The sequence below is a fragment of the Trachemys scripta genome, chromosome 15, assembly GCF_013100865.1.
Source record: "Trachemys scripta elegans isolate TJP31775 chromosome 15, CAS_Tse_1.0, whole genome shotgun sequence".
NCBI lineage: Eukaryota > Metazoa > Chordata > Testudines > Emydidae > Trachemys > Trachemys scripta.
In genome coordinates this window covers 21,342,942-21,366,275 of record NC_048312.1, presented here as the reverse complement: position 1 = coordinate 21,366,275, position 23,334 = coordinate 21,342,942, and the positions used below count along the sequence as shown (strand labels likewise).

Sequence of the window (23,334 nt, the reverse complement as noted above, 5' to 3'; positions counted from 1 at the left end):
CCAGTACTGTGCCAGTGCATGAGAACCAGTTACTGAAAATGACTGTCTTAGTTTCAATGATGTGCAGCATCAGTGGTGAAAAAACAAATGATACACGTAAAATTTCAGTTTTAAAGAAACTACATGAGGCATACAGCTCTTCCACTCAGGACTGATTTAATGCTTTGATGAAGGAAAATCATGAGAAGACAACAAACCCTTGAAAACAATATTTAAGCCTTTGTTTAGTGACAAATATTAATCATACATCCTGTATGAAAGTTTTAAAAATATACTTGAGGAAGAGAGAAGAAATTGCTTCTATCCAGTTTCATTCTTTGATATTCCAACTCTATTTTTTTGTTGATTAAGATGAATCAATATTGATATATTATATATAGTTACATACTAAAAGAATTCAAGTAGGAATAATTATTGAGGCACAAGTTATTGCTTATTTTCAAATTTATTTCTGATTGTGCATGAATCTACACACTTTGCTAAACAGAATTAAAAACCAAGCTCTTTCACAAGGGACCAAATCTACCTGTCTGTTTTCACCGAACCTAGCACAAATAATAAGCGTTTTGCCAGTTATCACCCAAAACACTTCACTTCAGGAGAAGATTTAAGTCTTTAGGTACAAGAATTAAAACAACCAGATGTAGTATTCAAAATGTGACACCCTAGCAAACGCTAGGATTTTAGGAAGGTATTTATTTTTTACCTTGATCAATGGATTCATCTTATACACAGCAAAAAAGCTAATAATGTTAAGTCATCAGATGAATCTTCCTCAGTGGAAACCCATATATTGAAGGAGGATAAAAATAATTGTATTTAAAGTAACTATTGTAATACTTGAAATTAGACAATTGTTTGAATCTATTTTTATTATTTATATCATGACTATCACAATATTGTGACTAGAATTGGGTGTCAACACATACTGGTGTCAGTGTTTAGCATTAAGCTACATATTTATTCTCCTGTATGTTTATATCTATAGTCAGGACCACAAAGCATTTAAACATATGGTGTTATATTTGTGATAAAAATAATTGGGACTTGCTTTTGTGCCAGTAATATATATATATTTTTTTAATTGAAAAACATATACGTCCAGCATTTTAAATAGGAGTTTTATTCTTCATGGTGCCCCTTTTATGAGCTGCTTTTGTTAGTCCTTGGACCACACTACAAAGAGGAACTATTTTTAGATACTTGGGAGGGGCAGACATATGGTGATGGGGGCCATATATGTACAGAGAGATTAGATTTTACCCCTACACTCACTGGCCCTGGACAGCTGACCCTGTGTCAAAATAGTGTATGGGTCACCTCGGAGACCACAGACACCACAATAAGTTGACCTAGAATAGGGAGAGACTCCCTGAATATATTACGTCTCTAGCTTCCTTTCCTGCAGAAGTGAATCTCTTTCTATATGGAATTGTCAGGTCGAAGAACACAACGTAAGATAGTCTGACTTATGTCTCTTCAAACATACACACACAACCCAGGACCTGTGGAATCAGGAAATTGCAGCAGAAAACCAACACTGTTCATAAGTTAGGGGTATGCACAGCAGCTTCTTCCCCAGTCCAGTACTGCAGCGTTTCAGATGCCTCTCATATCCATGTTTTCTCTCTCTATAAGCTGTCTGCAGGTTCATCCCCTGGTCTTATAAACAAGGAGATAACCCTCTTCTCTCCCTTGCCAAGTTTGCTTCCAGGGATGCCAAAAATGCACAGAAGGGAAATAATGCAAAACCACAAGTCAGCAAAAATAGATGCTCCAGTTTCCAGTGAAAGGTACAATACAGCTATTATTTTGTTTAAACCCTTCATTGTTTGTAACACCCTCTTTGAAGTCTGAAAATTCTCTCTTTTTTTTCCCAGGTATTTCCCATTTGGCAGCCTTCCCCTCTTCACTCCATGAAAACATACAATGGAGCGTAAGCCAACAAAGTAGGTACCAGAAAGGCAGTGGGAAAACCTGTCAGTGTGCTGTGTGTGTACCTGCTCACCTGGAATCCTGCTTAAATGTTTGAAATTCTTTATGCGATTCCCCCCTACACAAATAAATCCTTCAGTACTAGTCTTGTCTAAAGCTAAATCTATGCTTGCAGCTCAGAACTTAACAGCAATCCCAAAAAACCCAAGCCAGGGTATTAACACTGTGGAATAAAAATAGTTGGGTAAGGAAATATTCCAATTTCACACTTCCAATGGGTTTCTCAACAATGAAAAAAAATTTTCTAACTACTAAATTAAAAAATTAAATTTTTTTAATTTTTAAAATACTTTAGGGTCCTTTTAAATACGACTACTCCCCAGAAACTTACAAGTCCCATTTATGGTACATAAAGCCACAAAATATTTTACTAACCCTATTTTAAATAAGCTGAAGCAGGTTGGGAAAGGGAAGCATGGAGGATAGATCGCAGATAAATTCCTCACAAACTGTTACAGTCCAAACTGTTCACATCTGGACTCTTCAGATCAAATCCAATTTGGGTCCCAAGTAAAAGTCCGTTTAGGGATTTCAGTCTAGTCCCTAATATACATATGCCCAAAACACAACTGACCAAGACTCAGAAATGGAAGAGGAACAGAAGGATGCTACAGGTCAGATTGAGGCAGAGGAGCATGTCCTGCACTAGCATCAGTCCCTCATTTTCAGAAATGCCAAATTTACTCAAAAACAGAAAACGGGGTGGGGTGAATAAAGTAGTTTGTAACTAGCTGCCTGTATGTTTTTCAACAAAAGAAACCTAACATATATATTATAAACTGTTTGGTCAATGTGGAACTGTATAATGTATTTAATGTTCTGTACATGATATGGGGTTATGTAATTTTTCTGTTTTTTTTTTTAAATGGGTCATTTAGGGTACTACAGAACACGTCCATGCACCTGATATTCCTACTTCAGTTTCACGACAACTTAAAGACAAAGTGACAACACTAAAGATCTACAATCACTAGAGTAGAGAAAGCACCACCTTTGAAGGGACAAGCTCTCCTTAACGGTGTGGATGAGCTAGAATCATTAGAGATTAAGATAATATTGTTCTGTGGGAAATAGTTCTCAGCAGGTGTTCACAAGGGATCTAGATAAGAATTGCCTTCATACTAATTCTGAATAGTAGTCACATTTGCATGGTACATTCCCTATCCAAGGATCTCAAAGCTTTTCACAAATATTAATTCAGCCTCAACTGTCTTGTGAGACAAACAAGAATTACCCACACTTTCACAGAGGAAGAAATGAATGCATAGAGAGATTATGTGACTTGCCAAAGATCATGCTGCAACTCAGTGGCAGCACTGAGAACACAACCAGTAATTCCTGATTCCCACTCCTATGTTTAGGGGTTAGACAGAGCAATCTCCTCCATATGCTTGTTATTGACACACTTGTTATCAACCAGGATAATAAACTCATCACAAAATGCTTTTCAATGCTCATATATGTAACTGCAGAATGCCACTACTGTAACATATATACTGACTGTATTTCCTGCTTTAATAAAAAATGAGCAGGGGATGGCTTTATGTGGCTTTTATGCTAGATTCCATTTCAATACTCAACAGTTAGCAAATTTTGAAAGTGCATTAAATCTTCAGATATGCTACCAACTCTCTACCATTCTAAGAGTACTCCAAGGCTGGGACATGAGAACATTTCTTCTACTGAGCACAAGAACTGAAGTTCCTTTAGAATCGCTGCAAACCCCATGCCTTATGCTTTATGCCAGTCAATCATCTTTAAATTCTATCACTAAAATACAAGTAAAAAAGAAACTGACTTAAACTGTCCAAGCTGCATCTGTTACAGCAATTGGTAGAAGAAATGTGTTGGCTGTACTAAGAAGTGAGAGACACCTACAGTTCTTAACATGTCATTACATTGGCTTTGGCAAGCAGGACTGGGAGGTGAAGAAAAGCGCTTTATGTCTTCTGTCGGTTCGGATAACAGAACACAATCCAGTTTTCCCCTTGTTGAAAGGAAGCAGAAAAGCATGTAGCAAAATGGGGCATGTGGTACAAACCCATCACAAATATCTTACCTCCCATTCGCTTGCAAGCTTGATTGGTATCTCAATGCCCATTTTCTCCAGCTGCTCCTCCTTGTACTTTTCATATTGTCTGTATCCTGCATATCCCCCACCTGTGGCCAACAGAAAGTGGAAGGGGCGCAGTCGGAATGTTCGCACTACCAGTGCAGCGTGAAGCTTTCTCCTGTCTAACAAGAAGAGGCAGATCTTTAGGAAACAGGACAGCTACAGAGTAAAGATGAAGTTATAAGGGAGGAAGGTCAGATCAGATACTGAGAATGTTATAGATGCATGCAGTCATGTCCCACTGACACACAAGATGCATACAAGGTCCTGTTACTGAAGATGCACACACATAAAGATGGGTCACTGCTGACCTGCGCCATCAGGAGCCACTTCCTGAAAGCATGACTTGTGATTTAAAAGTATCGCTCTTCCCCAACCACCATATCAGAAGACACTCTGGAAATCATGAAAATCTTGTTTTCTCAGATTGTTTGGCTGGGGCCTGATGTAAATAGCTCCTATTATTGATGCATGAGGAAAGGAGCTGACAATATTTCCAGTACAAACTTTAAACAGACAAATCACGAGAAGTTAGCTGAAAGCTGACGCTGGCATGACACTGACCAAAACCAAAAGATCATATCCAGAATTCCTCCCTGGATTTTAAATATCCACTGGAGTGGTAAATGTCACCTGACCCCATTTCCAGCAAATATCTTAAAAGATAGGAAGTACACTTGAATTCTAGCAGAAATGTAAAGATGAAGGCTCTTTCCACACCAGAAGCTTAACTGTTCTAACTACAAAAATATTTAAATATGGTTACTGCTTACACAATTTCCCTCTCCAAAGCAGACAGGGATGGTATCAAACTGTATTATACCCCTCCCACTAGGAAGTGGGGATCTATAATACTATTTGGTTAGCACAGTTCTCAGCGATACAATCCTGTCAACACTGCTCAGGGAAGCTGCACCGGCACCTTGTAGCTAGCATCAAACACATTTAAGTAAGGCTGTAATTTCATAGACTTTAGAACAAAGGGGACCCTTAGATAATCTAGTCTGACCTCCAAGGGCAGCCTCCCCATTGGTGAATTGAACCCCAATCTCCCTTGTGACAGACAGGGATACTCACCACTAATAAGGAACATAGTTGTTCAACGTGCTGCTCCCAGAGTGTGCAGGATGGAAGCGTTTAACAAACTGCAGTGGTTATGGAGGGTTTTTGTTTCTTTGGTTTTTTAAATGTTCTCTTATGTTACTCCACATTTAAATGCTCTTTCCAATCTTTCTCATCTATTTCTCCCTCCATTTGATATATGCATTACTGTAATTACTCCTGAGGGCAGTCTGTGCGAAAAATTTAAAAATTCTACACACAATATTTTAAAAGTCTGCAAATTTTATTTGTCAAATAAATGTAGAGACTCCAGCATGGCATTGGGGAGCACGGGTCACTAGCTGCACAAAGGTGGGAGATCACTGTGCAGCACCCACCCAACCCGGGACACGGACTCAGCAGGCGAGGCTGCACCCAACCCTGACATAGCACAAGGACTGGGCCTGCCCCAGAAACACCCCAAGGCCCTGCCCCTCCATGCCAGGTGCACCAGGTATGGACAGGCAGGCTCAGCAAGGCAGGATCAAAGTGTGGAGTGGCTTAGTGTGGGGGAATCCAGGTGTGGGTTAAGAGGGCTCTGTGTGGGGCAATCTGGGTACACGTGGCTCAGTGGGGGACCTGGGTGCAGGGGGATTGGATGCACAGGGACTTGTTAGGGGATTCTGGGTGCCATGGTAATGGAACTGTGCAGTGGGGTCCAGGTGAAGGTGGTTGGGGGTCAGCAGGGGGGAAGAGGTCTGTGTGTGTCTGGGGATAGAGCTCGGCAGGGGGGTCTGGGGGCCTCAGTGGGGGGATTCCAGATGCTGGGGGAGTGAGGCTCAGTGGGGTGGGGATCCAGGTGGTTGGTCAGGGTAGTCCAGGTGCAAGGAGAGTGGGGCTTGTCAGGGGGGGTTCTGGGTGCAGGGGCTGAGGCTTGGCGGGATAGGCTGGGTATAAGGGGGTCTGGATGCACAGGGGTTGGGTGGATGGGGGAGCAGCTCCCTGTACAGTGATCCCCCACCTCCACAGCTGAGGAGAGATAGGTGCAGGAAGCGTGGTGGTGGTGGGAGTTTGCAGAGCTACAACTGGGGGAGAAAAATGGGGGTGGGTCTGACACAGCCCTAGATGCCGTGCAGGGGAAGAGGAAGTCCCATCCTTCCCAGCCCAGCCAGGACTAGCAGCTGAGCCTGGCGAAGGGTAGGAGCCACCAGCCGGATCTTCCCCAGTCCTGCCCCCTGCTCCACAGTGATTTACCTCTCTGCTGGCTGCCCCAGGCACCTGAAACATACTGCTGGGGAGGGTCGTATGACCACTCTTGTGGCTTCCCTTTGCTTCCCCATCAGAAAGTCATTTTTTCTGTGGGAAAGCAAATAAAACTGCGGGCAACATAAATTCTGTGCATGCACAATGGTGCAGAATTCCCCCAGGAGTAATTACTCCTCCTGCTGCCCCCTGTCTCCTGCAACACAGTTTGCCTATGCTTCATTTGCTTTTCTGATTCCCTATTTCCTCTACTCTATCTTTCCTGCAATTTGTCTCCTCTTCACATTATCTATTTTTCATAGCTTCCATTTATATAGCCCCCTGGGTTTCTTTTATGGTTTACAACTATCTTTTTTCTACATTTTCCTTCCCTTCTTCAAATAGTCTGTATCTTTATTTTCCCTTGTCAGCTGGGCACATGGTCTGATATATACTTGTGTAATGGGACCTGGGACTAAAGGAGCCTGCCTTGAGGAAATAGGCAACATTAGTCCTAGAGATCAATTACTACGAAGTAAGAAAGCATAGCCTCATACATGAGGCTCAATCACCGATCTAGGCTGGATCATCAGGACTCTCATTAACATGGTACATTGCCCAATCTTGGGCAAGGAACGAACAGCTCCACATCACAGTATTTTAGATTTATTTTCTATCTTTATATATTGGGTCCCTCAAAGAGGTGCTACTTTACCATGGTTAAATATTAGAGGTTTTTACAGTGAATAATCAGCTGCTGGAAACAGAAACAAGGCATTATATAGAATTACAGTATAATATAACTTTGTGGTTCTAACCATAGAGGTCCCAACCACCATAGCTTTCATTATGGCTAGATGATAAGGGGGATCCTGAAACCCTATGGTTAGATGCAGGCAGGGGAGGAGGGGTGTCCCTGAAACTTTTTTCGGTTGTAGCACTGGGTCATGGTATGGAAAACGTTGAGAACCACTAATGTTGCTAATAATAATGGTTAATTGGCAAGCTCCTCTTGAGAAACAAGAAACAAGCCTTACACATTGCAATGTTTCCATTTTCTGGCAAGGAGGATACTTCTATGCTGCATTGTTACAGAGCAATAATAAGGAATGCCAATACCAGTACATTACAATAGCAGCACAAAACAAATGAGGGAAAGTGACAGCAGAAAGTGTTCTCCCAAAATCTTTATAACAAAAACGTTTAAAAACCCAGGCCTAATAGGCTAATTGGGTATTTTAAAATGTGTTGATAATTCTGATATTCATACTGTAGCCAATCTGAGATTTCTCAAATAATGTACCACATCAAAGAGGCAGCACTAATGAATAAGAATCACTTGGTTTTGGAAAGAACTACCAAAGGAAAAAATCTGTCTGGGTGTGGATGATCTAGACTCAGTGGGGAGTAAGGAAGCACTGCCCAAAGAACAAGGTCTCAGAATCAATTTGCCAAAGAACTGGGTATCATGTCCATAACATTCCTCTGAAGAGTGGATGAACCAGAATCAAACACAAAGGGCCTGCTCCTGCTCCCACTGAAGTCAACAAGTAGCACTGGGCCCTGAGGTTAGGGATCACTTACATAATGTGCTAGTTTGTAAGAAACAATTATATTGACTCGTTAGGCATCTAAAAAGGACCAAATCCCTTTCTAGTAATGTGGGAACACAACGGTCAGATGGTTTATCAAAATCTGTGAAGTTTTAACCATGAGCAAAAAACTAGCCTAGTATGCATCATTTTTAGTGCTTGGATGCTCTACTAACCTTCAGTGCTTACACTAAAAAAGGAAAGTTGATAAAAGGACCCACCTATCAAGTTTTTGCCTCACTGAAGTCTTGTTTACTTTACTTAATTTCATTTTTATGCATATAAGCTTTAAAAAGTGTACTCTGATCAACGTGCCTTAAAATCTGTCTTTACGTATAATTAAGGCTACGACTCTGTGACTTCCAAAGACCTCCGTGACTTCAGCCTGCTGAGGCTGGGAGCTGCAGGGCCCTGCCGCTGCCTGCGGTGGCCGGGAGCTACGGCCCCCAAGCTCCTGGCCACTGCTGGCGCGGGGTACTCCATTGCTCCCAGCTCTGGGTAAAAATAAAGAATGTGGCAAAAAGGTTATGAAGCTCCAGAAAAAAAGTTTACCGCGAGAGGAAGATATTCAGTAAAGGATGGGGAAAATTTAGAATTGTTAGATGTTTGGGGGGAAAAGTCTCATTTATCTCTTTACATTTATAAAAATATCTATAGCCACCCATCCTATGCTCATGGCACCTGCCTTAGTAAATAAATATGAACAACGTCCAATACATAAAAAGAGATCCAAAGCCCTCTAACACTCAGCTGCCCACCTCCCCTAAAACCAAAGGGGGAAAAAAAAAAAAAAAAAAAAGAGAGGCTTTGCAGTGTGCCCAGAAGTTAACAAATCTAGGCTCCGGTGAAATAAAAGGGTAGCGAGTTCCAAAGTCAAAGCACCTCTCAGAGAAGAGCTCCCTCCTATTTATATCCAGGAGACTCCAGTTCAAGAGTCTCTACTGATTTCAGCTGTGATAGTATGGCATGAGGAGGAAATTCTCTCAGGTAACCAGATCCCAAACCATTTAGAGCTTCATGGGTAAAAATGTAGTACCTTGAATTCAACTCTAGAGTGACTGGAAGTTTTATCTTCTCCACACTCCCCAGCACAAGTGCCACAGTACTTCTAATTCAGGGAATGTGGGATCCAACCTTTGATCTTTGGAATGGCAGTGCAACATGCTGTGCCTAAGTCAAGTTATTTTTTCTGGCTGAACCTCCATCTCCTTGTAAAGGACAAAATAGGCTTTCAAACTCCAATGTGACAAGATTGCAGAAATTAGTTACTTATTTTGGCAACGGTGCCATGTTCAGTGCAGCCGATACTGCCCAGTGACTTCAACTGAACATCCCGTTCCCTAAAGCTATTAAGAGTGACGGGAGTTCAGCAGTGAGCTGAGCAAGGAGCTAAGGAAAGCTTTTGTCTAGGCAGATTTAAACAAGAGGAAACAGCATCTGAATAAGTTTAGGTCTTCAGATTAATGTTAGGACTTTGTACAGACAAGATCAAACTCACAGGTTGTTTCAGACCCCTTCTAACCTCTTAATTGGGGTCAGCAAACAAGGAGAAGTGGAATTTTCCTTCTCTGGACACAGGGCAGGACATAAGACCCTGCTGCAACACTTCCTCCTCCTCCACCACACCACCACCCACCCAAAACAAAAGTGAACTATACAGAGCAATAGTGGATTGGGGGTGCTCGAATCCCACCAAACACTGTGACTTTATTGAACAAGAAAATTGTAGCTGTGTAAATATGAATAGGTTACTATGGATTAATTTAAAAGAATCGCACCATTCAGAAATGTATACATATCCTTTAGCAAAGGCTATCCTACGGGTCTGGGATAGAACTAGAGATAAAATAAATTCTTTTCCCTTGCCAGTGACACCCACTGCAAATAATCCACATTTTAACTCAACCCATGAACCAGAGAATTTTAAAAATTGGGAAAGACCCCAAAGACATACATGGTTGAGCAGCTGTTCACCAAAGAATTTTTTAAACTTATTTAAAAATCAAAATTAACTTTAACTGGTTCACTCTCCCATGGTACCAGTACCTTCAAATTAGGTATTATGTTTCTCGACTGTCTAGAAAAGTCGTTTTATATAGAAAGCTAATTTTAATAGAAGCAATGGCTTCTGGATGATTAGGAAGCCCTCCTGAAAAATCTAATTTATATCAATCTTTGCAGACAGCTTTTCTAACAAAAAAAGTCCATATATGACATGCTGGGAAAAGGACCTGGATAGACAAACTATCCTAGAGGAAAGGGGTTTGATCTGGAAAAGAGGACCTGCAACCTCAGTCTGTAGCACACTAAAACAAAATTTCTTTAAGATACTGTTTCAGGGGTACTTGAGGTGCCAGTCAGGTTAAAAATACATGTATAGACTAAACGAGGATAATGTTGGAGAAATTGTGGTAGAAAGTTTTTATGTATATATGGTGGACAAGTCCAATTGTTAGAGAGCATTGGAATTGTAATATTGGAAAAAACAAAAGGCGTCCAAAACTAGAGGAATGGTTCCAAAAAATGTGGTAGTTATGGGGAAATTAATGCAGCAATTACATACCCAACAAAGTAAACAGAAGACAAATAGATATTTAGATATCTGGTTGCTATTTATTCAATCCTTGGACAAACAAACAAACAAAAGTACTTCTTCACATAACACACACTCTGCCTGTGGAATTCATTGTCAGGGGATGCTGTGAAGGCCAAAACTATAACTAGGTTAAAAAAAGAATTTAAGTTCACAGAGGATGGGTCCATCAATGGCTATTAGCCAAGATGGTCAGGGACACAACCTCATGCTCCGGTTGTCCCTAAGCCTCTGACTGCCAGATGCTGGGACTGGACGACAGGGGATGGATCACTTAATAAATTGCTCTGTTCTGTTCATTCCCTCTGAAGCATTTTGGCACTGGCCTGTCAGAAGATAGGACAATGGGCTAGATCAGTGCTCTTCACTATCTTTGAAGTGTGGACCACTTTGGCAAAAAAAACTTCAATGTGAGAGCCACATGGGGTGGGGTCGAGGAGTTTGGAGTGTGAGAGGTGGCCCAGGGTAGGGCAGAGGGTGGGGTGTGGGGGTGAGGGCTCTGGGGTGGGGCTGATGATGAGGCGTTTGGGGTGCAGGCAGGCTGAGAACAACCCCCAGCCTTCTCCCTGCTGGCAGAAGCTAGCTCTGGAGAAGGGGCCCTCTTTTTCCCCTGCCGGCAGGCAGCACAGGAGCTCCGGGGCCGGGGGAAAGGCCCACAGCAGCCCTGCAAGGCCCAACTTGCTCCCCTCCCCAGTTCTCCTCCCCCAGTCCCTGCTGCATAGCCCTTTAGAGCTGCTATGCAGCTGCGCAGCTTAGAGGGAACTTAGGGAGCCGCACTTAGGGGCGATGGGAGCCGCCACCGGCTCGCGGGCCTTGCAATGAAGAACATTGGGCTAGATGAACTATTGGTCTGACCCAGTATGGCCATTTTTATGTTTTTCTCATGTACATTTACCTGCAGAAAAAACAGCACACCTGTCCAATATTTTTAAATATTAATGTTTGATACTTGCCTGTTTTGATAAATAGGAGTAGAGTCAGTAGTCTCACTGAATTTAATAAAATCACCAGAAACAACACATCTTGGATGGTGCTAAGAGGCTCACTCTGTAATATGGTGACACCTTATTAATGAGAGATTTGATTATTATATTACTGCATAATGTTTCTCTAAACACAATAAAAAAAGCTCACAGTTGTAATGATTATCATTTAGTTTCTGATATTTATATGGCAAGGATTTATCAAACTTCCTAAATAAACAGTTATATGAAAATGAACTGTAATATTTGCCCTCAAAGTGAGAGGGCCATGCCCAGATCGGCAGCATAACTATGAGGGCAAATATTATTCTGTACATGCCACCGCGTCTTAAGCCTTGCTCCAGCTACATGGAAAATTATGCTGGATTTCAACTCTACGCTGGAAAGGCAACGGTCCCTCCCTTAGCCCTGCCCTGATTCCCAAGTTCAGAGTCGTTAAGGCTACAAATAACTTGGAGTTCTAATCAACCTTAAATTGTATTTAATCCTTCCACTTGTTACATAGCTATCACATGGCTGAAATTGGACTTCAAGGTCACAATTTATGTCCTGTTTTGAGGGAGGTATGTTTTTAAAAAAACAAACAATAAATAAAAATCAAACAGGTTTCAGCCTGCTAATCTATCTGCTAAGCTCTGTTGCTTTTCTTCATATTATTCATGATTGGTTAAGCCTGATGTCCCCATACTAAATCATTCACTTCACAGCATAAAACTCAAAACTATCCTCTCAGAAGGTTTCATATTAGTTAAAATGGTGTGGTTTATCGTCAGATTTATTATCTATGATTATGCTATTACACAGAGCTCAGTATGCATCCATACAAACTCCTTCATTTTCACAATTTCTGTTCAGCAAGACCTGCAAGATAGACAGACCTGGCTGGGTTCTTGGGCCACAGCCTTTTTGCTACAGGTACTCTCAAGCAATTAACTATCAAAGGAGGTCAGAACAAATCATGAAACCAGTCTACAGAAAGATGAGACTTACTCATTAATGACCCAACCTCATTCCAAGTCTCTTACAAAATGCTGACTCAATTACTTTGACTGGTTCTAAAATAGGTATCAAAAGAATAGCAGTTTCGAGGTTCAGTATTTGCGGAAATAGGACATTGCCAATACAAGCCCTTTAAAAATTCCCTAGAGTACACTTAATGGCCCAGTATTAGTAATTTAAAAGGAAATGTGTTCTAGAGCAAAGGCTTAGGAGCCAGGAAGGTACTGTGTAATAAGAATGATTTGGACACTAGCTTGTTGTTTGATTTGCATATCTTAATTTCCTTGTGTTTCAATCAACCCAACTAGAAAAAGAGGTAAATCAGGAACACCTGGTTCCTATGGCTTGGTGGTTAGTGCTCCATCCTGCTATGCAGATGTACATTTGAGACCCAGCCTCCCATTCACCAAGATGAAAAAAACCTGTAGTGAACCACACAGCTCCTGGGAAAGACAGGGCGTGCCTTGCATTAAACAACAGTATCATCTCTGGTAGATTAAAAAGTAACATCAGTGAGTTCCAGAGGAAGCACAATTGATACTTGAGATGATTTTGAAATTGCCTGTGATAAGTTATGAATATTATGTGTTGACCTGATTATTGTGATGTCTACTGTATGGTTATAAGTTAATTCAATAACAGGATTGTTAGGGAGAGTGCAGATCCTGAGATGCGTTTCCCAGCAAACATTTAAGAGACAATGCAAGAGCCGTTCACTTTGATGCTCTGGCTTGACACCTTCCAGAGCTCATCAACCTGGTTTTGGGGCAGCCGGTCAAAGCCTGTGAGCAGACACAACAAAGAAGTTTGTCTGGATTTAAAGAGGCAACCCCTCAAAGGACAGAGGAAGAGCTAAGGTGAACTCAGTTTCCAGAGGTCCAGAGTCTGGGGTAAAATAAGCCTGCCTAGGACTCTAGCTAACATGGACATACATGAGTGTAGATCTTTTGTTGTTTTAAAATCCTCTCTCTCATGTGATGCTTTGTCCCTCCTGTTAATATTAAACAATACTTCAGTTTAAGAAGTCTGGTTGGTCACTATTCACCACTGGTACAAGCTCCCAAAGAAAAGAATTGCAGGTACTGAACCCAGTCAGAGCTGCTTGGGTAAGCATGGCTGATGCACAATATTGTACCCTAGGACCTGGTTTAAGACTGGGAGAATCACAGATTCCACTCAGACAGAGGTAAGGGCTAGCGAACCAAGACCTGAGTTGGCTGCACTCACAGGCCAGAGAGGAATAAGAAGAGCAGCTAGCTTTGTAACCATGACTATTGTCCTCAGATTGAAAGGAAGCCAGCTATGATGCAAAGCTTTGAGGATCTTAAGAACTAAAGAGTGTGAAAAACAACTCAAAAGAAAAACCATGTGCTGCAGGCAAGATTTCCAGGTAACTAAAATACCCTCAACTCCACCCCAACAAAAGTATTTCTAGTTTCTGGGGAAACATCCCCCTGGCATGGTTGAAAGTGAGATCAGTTCTGCTTTTCCTGCTTTAGCAGAGGTCGAGCAGTGTTCTGGAGAAACCTCTCTTGGATAGCTATTGAATAGTGCTATTGTAGCCGTGTTGGTCCCAGGATATTAGAATTGCTGTCATTTCAATCTACTCCTCCACAGGTAATGGCAGATCAGGGACAAGAAAAAGGAAGCTGTTTGCCATGATTGGGGAAGCTTACAATAGCGGTCCAGACTATTTGTCTGAAACACTCTTGCTGCTTAAGTTAAAAATTCTCCTTCCCTAGTATTAGCCAATATGAGGTCAATCAAAGTTTTATCTATCTTCTGCATGGACAGTTTCTACAGTGAGAAGTGGAGATTTGCCAGTTTTATGGGAGGTAATACGCTGGAAACACAGGCACTGATTCCAAGAGCAATATACACACAATATTTCAAGTATGTATATACCAATTACATCCCTATTTAATGTAACAGGGGAAAAAGAGATTCTATTACTACCAATTTGCCTTCATTACATATTTCTTCCTTTCACATACCAATGTAATACTTTGTGTTGCTATAGTACCTTCTATCCAAAGATGTCAAAGAACTTGACAAAGAATTAAGCCTTATCAAAACTCCTATGAGATGTGTAAATATTCTCATTTTACAGATAGGAAAACAGAAGCACATATAAGAGTTAAGTGATTTTTGCAAGGTTACACAGTAAGTTCATGGTACAGCCAGAAACTGATTGCAGTCTCTTGACTCAGTCTTTTGCTTTAATCACTAGGCCATCGTACCCCCAACAAGACTTACCTATTTGTAATCACCTGTTACTTCAGCTTTGAACTGCTGTATTTTGACAGAGCACCAGCAACCCTGCAACTGAAAATATATAGGAGAAAAAGATCCCTCACATACCAGTGAAAAGGGTTCTGAAAGATGGCTGTTTCCAGATGACCAGATTCTTCCTCAGAGAGAGGTTCTTGTGCCAGGAGAAACTACAGTCAGTCAGCACACTATATACAACAAAAAAGAGACAGGTGTCTAAATATGGACATATTTTACCATGTAAGTGTATATAACTAAACAAATACATCTAGATAAGCTGTATATTCAGAAGCAGACTCACAAATAAGAAATAATCTCAAAGAGTATCACGAAATTCCTATTGAACCCATTACATCCTAGCCTACTCTAACAGTTCTTCCACCATCTCTAGGAGATTGTGTCAACGTCTCTCACAAGATTTGGGTTATTTAAATGTTTAATCCAGTTTATCTTGATTTTTTTTTCTTTCAAAATATCTATCCATGTTCAAGTTACATTAATGCTGTTACAGAGATTCACCCTTTGAGGGAGGTATTGTGTGTGGATCTCTGGTACATCCTTTCCAGTACAATTTATTAATGGCTTCACCACATATATATTTTGTTCTATTTCCACCAGGTTTGTGACTGTGAATACAATTTGCTTCATACCTTGTTCTTATTTGCAATGCTGTTTGGGGCAAGATTTATTCCAGTTAAGATTTTACAATATTCTGTTACAGTTAGATCACTTTTTAAATTCTAATGTCATCTTCTGTTTTATATACTGCCCGGACCCAGATTTTCTACAGCCTGTTTGCAAAGTTCTGTCTCTCTCTCTTTTTTTTTAAAACAGCAAATTAGTGCTGGTAAGAGGAGTTGAATGAGTGTCCTGGAGCCCAATTGTTCCCCTACCAGACACCAATAACTCCTTCTGAAGTTAATAAGAGTTTATTTGTATCATGCCAGAGAGAGAACACGGGCTCTGGAGACTTGCCAACATGCATCAACTTCGATCTGGAGGGAATGTTTACAATGGAGAAAGGAGTTCAGTCACCATGGTCAATTCAAATGGCCTCTTGCCAACTCTGTTGGTAGATTCTGTAGTGTGATCATTTGGCCCCAGAAACATTTAATCTCAAATAGGTCAGTAAACAGCTGTCACATGGGAACTTCTTTCAGTGACAACTCATTTCATGCACACCCAAACATAAAGGTTAGAGGGTCCATGTCTATTATGGGTCTTGTGAAACATCCTGTCCCTTTATTTTTAGAATCACGCTATGGACTATCTAGAGCTTAGATTCTTTATCTCTTTCCCTGTTACTCTGTGTATTCTTGAACCATGATGCCAAGTGGCTCTGCCGCTCTGAATACACATAGTGAAGCTCTTAACAAGCCAGCACAGTGAAGAGCTTCTCTCAAGAATTACACATTTAAAATTTACAGTTTAAGCTTTTCCACAACTATGCATCTGAAGAGGAGACATCAGAGGGGGAACAGGAGAAATATGCCTTTTCAAAGTCCGTGAATAAACGTGTTCTTGAAGCTTGGTCCCGCCATATGCTGCCACTGGATGGGACTACAGGCCCAAGTTATTAGAAAATGAGAGCCAAGTGTTCTAGTGCTAATGAGTGTATCCTCCTGAGAAGGACGGGGCTCTTGCAGAAGCTAGTACAACCTACTCATCCCGTAAATGTGGGTGCCATGAGTGATATGTCTCAGTAGCTCTCTCTCTCAAATCTCTGTGTTCTTTTGGTTTGACACCACACTGAACTCAAAAGTGTCTTACTACGCTATAAGGCATTGCACCAATTAGAGTCTTTGGATTACATAAATTGTCATTTCCTTATGTGCAGTCTGATCAATGGAGGGCTCATAACTGTTTGACTTTAGGACAGAGTCCTACACATCTACAGACTTTACACTTAGGACACATCTCCTTTATTAAAATTCTCCAAAGGGCACCCAAGAATAGCCTCTCTCTTGTCCCACACTGATTGTGCGTAAACTGAGGCCATGTCTATACAACAGATGCTACAGCAGCACAGCTATGATGCTGTAGTGCCATAGACCATGTCTACACTACAACGCCACAGCTATTGTGTTGAAGCTGTGCCGTGATAGTTGAGCAGTGTAGACTCCTACATCAATGGAAGGCGGTTTTCCGTCAGTGCAGTCAATCCACCTCTCCAAAAGGTGGTACCTAGGTTGACACAACCATTCTTCCATCGATCTAGCCGCGTCTACCCTGGGGCTTAGGTCAACCTCAGTGCAGTGCTCAGGGTGCAAAATTTTCACACTTGAGCAACACAGATAGGTCAATCAAAATTTAAAGTGTAGATTTGGCCATAGTGTAGCCACTTTGTTGGAAAATATTTTCCTTATAAGTTTAAGGTTTACTATGACTTAGTTGTCACATAAGCATTCCTTTATTAGTCCCAAAGGCCACTTGGTGTTGGTTACATCCAAAGTACAGATATAAGCATATACAGCTATATTCTATAACCCTCAACAATACAGTTATAAATACTGGCCAAAACACTTACAACAGATTCAGGCCCAGGAGACACCTTCTTACCATCGTGTGACCCAGAGGGGTAATGAAAAGCTCTGACAGCCCCTAAAAACCTTGCTTTTTATACACTAAGTGACCCTGTTAGCATCTACAAACTCAAACATTTAAATGTATGACTATTTATCCTCATTCCACTATAACAAAACATACAGGGGAGGCGGGGGGCATTTAAGAATCACATAGCAACCGTGTGACCCAGTCAAAAGAACTGTGGACTGCGACTCAGAAATCCTGGGCTCTATTCTTGGCTCTGCTATTGGCCTGCTGGATGACCTTAGCCAAGTCACTTTACCCTCTCTCTGTCTCAGTTTCCCCATCTGTAAAATGGGGATAACAACATTTCCCTCCTCAAAGTTCTTTGAAATATGCTAATGAAAATTACGAGTTAAGAGCTTGGTATTGTCACCATTACCCGGCCATAGCAACATCTCAATGGCAAATCTACATGATAACAGCTATGACCACTAACTCCTACTAACAACATTTTTCGGTTTAAAAAAAAAAAAAAAAAAAAAGGCACTAGAAAATTCACTGACAAAAAGCTTCATTAACTCAGAGTTACGGTTGCCCTTTGATATCTCATACCTGTCCAGAACACAGAATTCAGCAAAACTCAACCCTCTGAAAACCAGGAAATGAAGAGTTAAGGTATATATTCACAGAGCCACAACTCTGCCATCTTTGAGTAATGCGCCAATACAGCCATAGCACATACTTGCATTCAGCTCCTGTTCAGTATAGTGCAAAAGCAACCTATAGCTGTTCCACACTCAAACTAGCCTACTCCACAAGAAGCATACCACATGCCTTATGCACATGCTATCTAACGCTGTGCTTTCACTTGTCCGCCATTAAACCCACAGTCATGTCCCATCCAACTGCTAACACCCGATGGCAAGAACATTCCTGTGCCCCGCCAATTACACAAGCTACTCAAGGGAGCGCAGTGCTGAATCTCCCAAGGTACACGGGAACCTCTTTCCCTGGATCACACACACTGGGCTCAGGGAAAGGGGTTCACACACACCCTTGAGGGGTACAGCCCCCCAAGTGGCCTCATATAATAAATCAGATCTCTGCCAAGATGCTCCACATAATCCTGCCACCATTCATACAGGGAATGCAGCTGGAGTCCATGTAAGGGCTAATGCTAGATCCTGGGAAGCAGAGTTGGGGTTGTACTTAACTCTGAATTGCCTGATTTTCCCAAGTTTGAGTTTTGCCCTCTGTCTTCTGGTCCAGAATGGCACAATGGGGCAAACTTAACTGTAGGTTAAGGGAGGTTTTTTTGTCAGTAAATCAGTCTTGTCACTTTGCCCTCAGTAACTAGAACCTATGTACCTGTCTGTCCTCGATAACCTGAAGCATAGCAATGAACACATATGTTCAGACTCTCACTCCCAATGTATCTGAGTTTGTATGGAAGGAGATGAACGAGGGAGGCTGAGTTCAGATCTCCTCTGCCCTCACTGACCGTAGCTGAGGGATGTGGGGGAACAGTGCCAAGCCCCAGCCCCTCTGCCCTCACTGACACTAGCTAAAGGATGTTGGGAGGGGGTGTGTGCCAAGCCCCAGCTCTTCTGCCCTCACTGACCCTAGTTGAGGGGTCTGTATGTGTGGGAGTGCCCAACCCCTCTGCCCTCAGTGACCCTAGTTGAGGGATGTCGGGAGGGGGTACCAAGCCCCAGCCCCTCTGCCCTCACTGACCCTAACTGAGGGGTGTGTGTGTGTGGGGGGGGTCCAGCCCCTGCCCTCACTGACCCTAGCTCAGGGACATGTGTGTGTATGGGGGGGGGTGCCAAGCCCCTGTGCCCTCAGCAGCTTTGGGGGCGGGCGGGTTCAGAGCCCGTCTCCACTCTCCCCACAGCGACACGTGCCGGGGTCTCCCAGGTGACAGCGGGGGGACGCCAGGGCAAGGACCCGCCTCTGGCTGCCAGCGGACAGGCTCGGACGGTTCCCCACCCTGTGCCCGCAGTGACCTGCCCTGCCGAAGGAGGCAGGTGCCCACCAGCCTGTCTCCTCCCCAGCCCCCCCCTACCTGCTCCTCCGCAGCGCAGCCCCGCACATTCGCTCCATGGCCGTCGCCATCTTGTAGCGAACTGCCGCACACTCCGCTCGGCGGGGGCGCAGGAGGCAGGCAGGGGGCGGGGCCAAGGAGGCCGCAAGCGGCCGTGTTCGCACCGCCCCCTGGCGGCGGCCTGTGGGAGCGCAGCCACAGCCGCAATCGGGGCAGGCCGAAAGGGGGCGAGGCTGTGGTGTCCTGTTCCTACCTAGGAGGGGGCAGCGCTGTCTCTGCGTGAGGGCACAGTCACATTTTGCCTTTCCCTGACCGCTCTCCTCTATGTCCTACAGTCGCAGGCCATTTTGCAAACGCGTATTAGGGCTCAGAACCACCCTGCACCCTTCCCCCTGGAGCTGGGTAAGTGTTAGCCCCATTGTACAAAAAATGAGGCAGAAAGGGGCTAGAATTGACATGAAATCATGTAGGAAGTGAGTGGTGGAGCTGGGACGAGAACCCACAAATCCAGCTGCCATATCACCTTAGCCTAAGCCCTAAAGGATGTTTGCTCCTGTGAAACGAACTGTTATTCTACACTGGTGATGAGTATTTTTTCCTTGGCCAATCTGAAACAGCAATTAGCATATTTTCATTTCCAGTCTCTATTTTTTTCACATCACAACAACGAGCTGCAGAACTAAACATTTGTATAAGCAGCCCAAAGGAAGATGCATTCCCCCCCCCCCCCCCCCGCGGCTCCCTGCATTTTCACTATTACAGAACTAATATCTGCATTGGAAATACCTCTTATCTCTGTCTTCTTTAAACATGGGGAGCCAAATGCAGCCCTAGCCTAAGAGGTATGACTTTACTAGGAACAGCAACCGTTAGCACCAGAGCTGAATTAGGTCGAGGGTGTCATAAGGGTACAAGAACATTTTAAATTGTCTGTAAAAGTACCATGCAATACGGGCACAGTTGATCCAGTCCCTTAAAGTGAGCAGTTATGTCAGGAATCAATTTGGTTTAGGGTGACTAGATAGTAAGTGTGAAAAATTGGGATGGAGGACAAAGGCGTGATAGGTGCCTATATAAGAAAAAGCCCCAAATATTAGGACTGTCCCTATAAAATCAGGACATCTGGTCACCCTAATGTGGATCTCCCATCTGTTATTTCTCTAAAGTACAGACTAACTATTATATTGAATCTTTCTTAAAAGGTCTCCTTTCGCCAGCACCTATTACTAGCACTATTATTGTTAAGACATACAGTAACTATACTATAACTCTCTCCACCTTACAGAGCTGGGGGGAAAAATCCCATCCCTTCATGGAGAGCTGGTCTGACAAGGCCAGGGAAGCAGAGACTCAAGTAGGTGAGTAATGCAAAGATTAGAGTTAGCCATCACATGGGCCTTTTTAAAAAAACAAAACAAAACAAACAAACAAAAAAAAACAAAAAAAAACAACCTGCATGTGAAAACTTGCTTCATGCTTGTGTGGAGGCAGCTGAAATAAGGATAATACAAGATGTATGTCAGAGAGGTGGGTGTGAGGGACTTGGAGTTGCCTGTAATGATGAATGAGTATTATGTGTTGACTTAATATTTGTATATACTGAGTTGATGCAATAGCAGGATTGTCAGGCAGGGTACCCAGGAAAGGCGTAGTGGTGGACATATATCTCAGCAAACACTTGAGATACAATCCAAAAGCCATTAATTTTGATGTCACAATTCATCACCTGTTGGACCTGCCACACAGGTTGCCGCAGGAGTGACTCAGGCCCTGTGAAGAAAGATGGGAATCAAAAGATCCAGGAGGATTAGGAGACATGCACTTACGCAAGGAGGGGACAGGTTTTTGAGACTGACACCCAGCCTCCAGCAGTTATGATTCTCGGTAAAATAGATGTGGGTGTAGACTTCCTGTTTTAAAACCCTTTTTCTCTTGTGATATTTTCTTCGCACTGTTAAGATTAAACAACACTTTGGGTTAGGAGGGCTAGCTGGTCCCTGTATTCACTGCTGGGTATGAGCTTCTAATGAGCAGATCCACACGTGAGCCTAGGCAGACCTGTTTTGGTAGGGACAGTCAATACAGGGGACACTGCAGGCCAGGGCCCCACTCTCAGAGTGGTAAAAACCATGTAATTCTACCTTAGGAGGGGTAAAGATGGGAGATCTGAGACTAGGCAGAGACCCGAAAGAGTTCAGAGGTGGAGCTAGTCTTGTAACCATGACCATGGGAAAGGTTACAAGGCATCAAATGCATTACAGTATGTGTCTTGGAAGCGTCTAAGAATAGAGAAAGGAGCAGTGTAGTCCCAATGCAGAAGTGCAAAAGGAGTAAGTGGGGAACATGGAAGGGGAGGAGCACTGGGAAAATGAATGAGTATAAGAGGGAGTGTATTAGGTGGGAGGGGTCGGAAGGAATACTGGGGAAAATGAATTAGTGGGGAGGGAAGAAAGTGTGCTGGGAAAGTCCATGGGTGGGGGTTGGGTCACTGCAGGAAAAAACAAAACAAAAAAGAACGCTGGGGATTTAGCCTTCTTTCTCCAGAACACAGGAACTGGAGTATATGTGCCATACCCTGCCAGTGAATAGGAAAGGGTACTGAAGAAATCCCTATTAGCAATAGTTTATGCACTAGCTCAGTTCTGTGACAATGAGTGATACACCTCTGCTTAAACTCTGTTTTTAAATGTAGGCATGATGGCCTAGTGTGCAAATAATAGGGCTAATCATATCCCCTGCTAGGATGACTAACAGGTAACCCTTCATTCTAAGTGCTCAGAGAAGGGAGAATACATAATACAGAGAAACCTAGATTCAGATGACATTCATGCTAGAACATGAAACAGCAAGAGACAGGAAAGTAAGTAAAAGCACTGCTCTGGCCTGAATGCCCAGGTAGGCACAAGGAAATCACTTTTGCCCAGATCTCAAAGGTATGCAGACTCTTAATTTCAAAGTAAGTTAGGAGCCTAATCACACTTAACAATTAGATTGACTAGCTACATCACTCAAGGCTGTAAAAAATTTCATGCCCTGAATGTCAGTTATGTTGACCTAACCACTGTGAAGACAGCTAAGTTGATGGAAGAATTTTTCCATCAACGTAGCTATTGCCTCTCAGAGAGATTGATTAACTACCTTGATGGAAGGGTTTTTCCATCAGTGCAGGAAGTATCTACGCTATAAGGCTATGGTGGCACAGGTACAGTGCCACTGTGGAGGTTATGTAGCAGCTGTCATGTAGATGTACCCTAAATATCTTTGAGAATCTGAGCCTTTTTGATTAGAGTTATTTGTAACTATATAGCAGGTATAAACATTTTTTTTAAAAACATGATTTTTGGCAGTGGCCCTCAGAGATGTGTGGTCCAGTGGTCTGAACAAGTCTCTTAAATATTCAATTTCCCCATCTGTGAGATTGAGATAATTCTTACTTACCTCAGAGGCATAGATGTCCAGTGAAAAGGGAAAGACCTATTCATTTTAAAAGCAAAAAAAGTTAGCGTTTTCCCTGTGTCTCACAAAAATGTATTTACTTCAATGCTTTTTACTAAAGATCTTTTTTTTTTTTTTGTGTGACTACAGTATTTCTCTTACCAATGGCACAGATTTCATTTATTTCTCATGGTACAGTGTGTGCACTTCTCATTAACAGTCTTCAACCACTGGTACACTTACGCAGGGAAATTGTGAGGATTAATCACACAGGGGCTGATTTTCAAAGAGTAAAAGCCCCAGATATGCAGATATTTTTACACAATTATCTTTCTTCACATGTTTAATTACTCTGCATACCCAAATATCCAATTTGCCTATGCAATCAAAATAACTGCACAGGAAAAGACAGGCACAAAAGTCGGGTTCTTACTATTTGTAAAGTACTTTACAGATGAAAAGCACCATCCTGAATTAATAACTCCTCATGCTGCTAT

At 42.5% G+C, this 23,334-nt stretch overlaps 1 protein-coding gene across 5 annotated transcripts in view; it reads right to left on the bottom strand.

The window, feature by feature from the left end:
* PISD (phosphatidylserine decarboxylase) overlaps positions 1 to 19,517 on the bottom strand; it is a 40,261-nt gene extending 20,744 nt beyond the window's left edge. The window contains exons 1-4 of one of the 5 annotated variants that reach the window (XM_034790841.1): positions 19,424 to 19,517; positions 14,920 to 15,017; positions 11,530 to 11,640; positions 4,055 to 4,230 (exon numbers count right to left, since the gene is read on the bottom strand). In XM_034790841.1, coding sequence (XP_034646732.1) covers positions 4,055 to 4,230; positions 11,530 to 11,640; positions 14,920 to 15,017; positions 19,424 to 19,473 — 435 coding nt within the window. In that variant the 5' untranslated portion in view covers positions 19,474 to 19,517. Of the gene's footprint in view, positions 1 to 4,054; positions 4,231 to 11,529; positions 11,641 to 14,919; positions 15,018 to 17,356; positions 17,811 to 19,423 lie in introns of those variants that run through there. The other 4 variants (XM_034790842.1, XM_034790844.1, XM_034790845.1 and 1 more) reach the window with 4 other exon arrangements.
* Between the last annotated feature and the right edge of the window lie 3,817 nt (positions 19,518 to 23,334).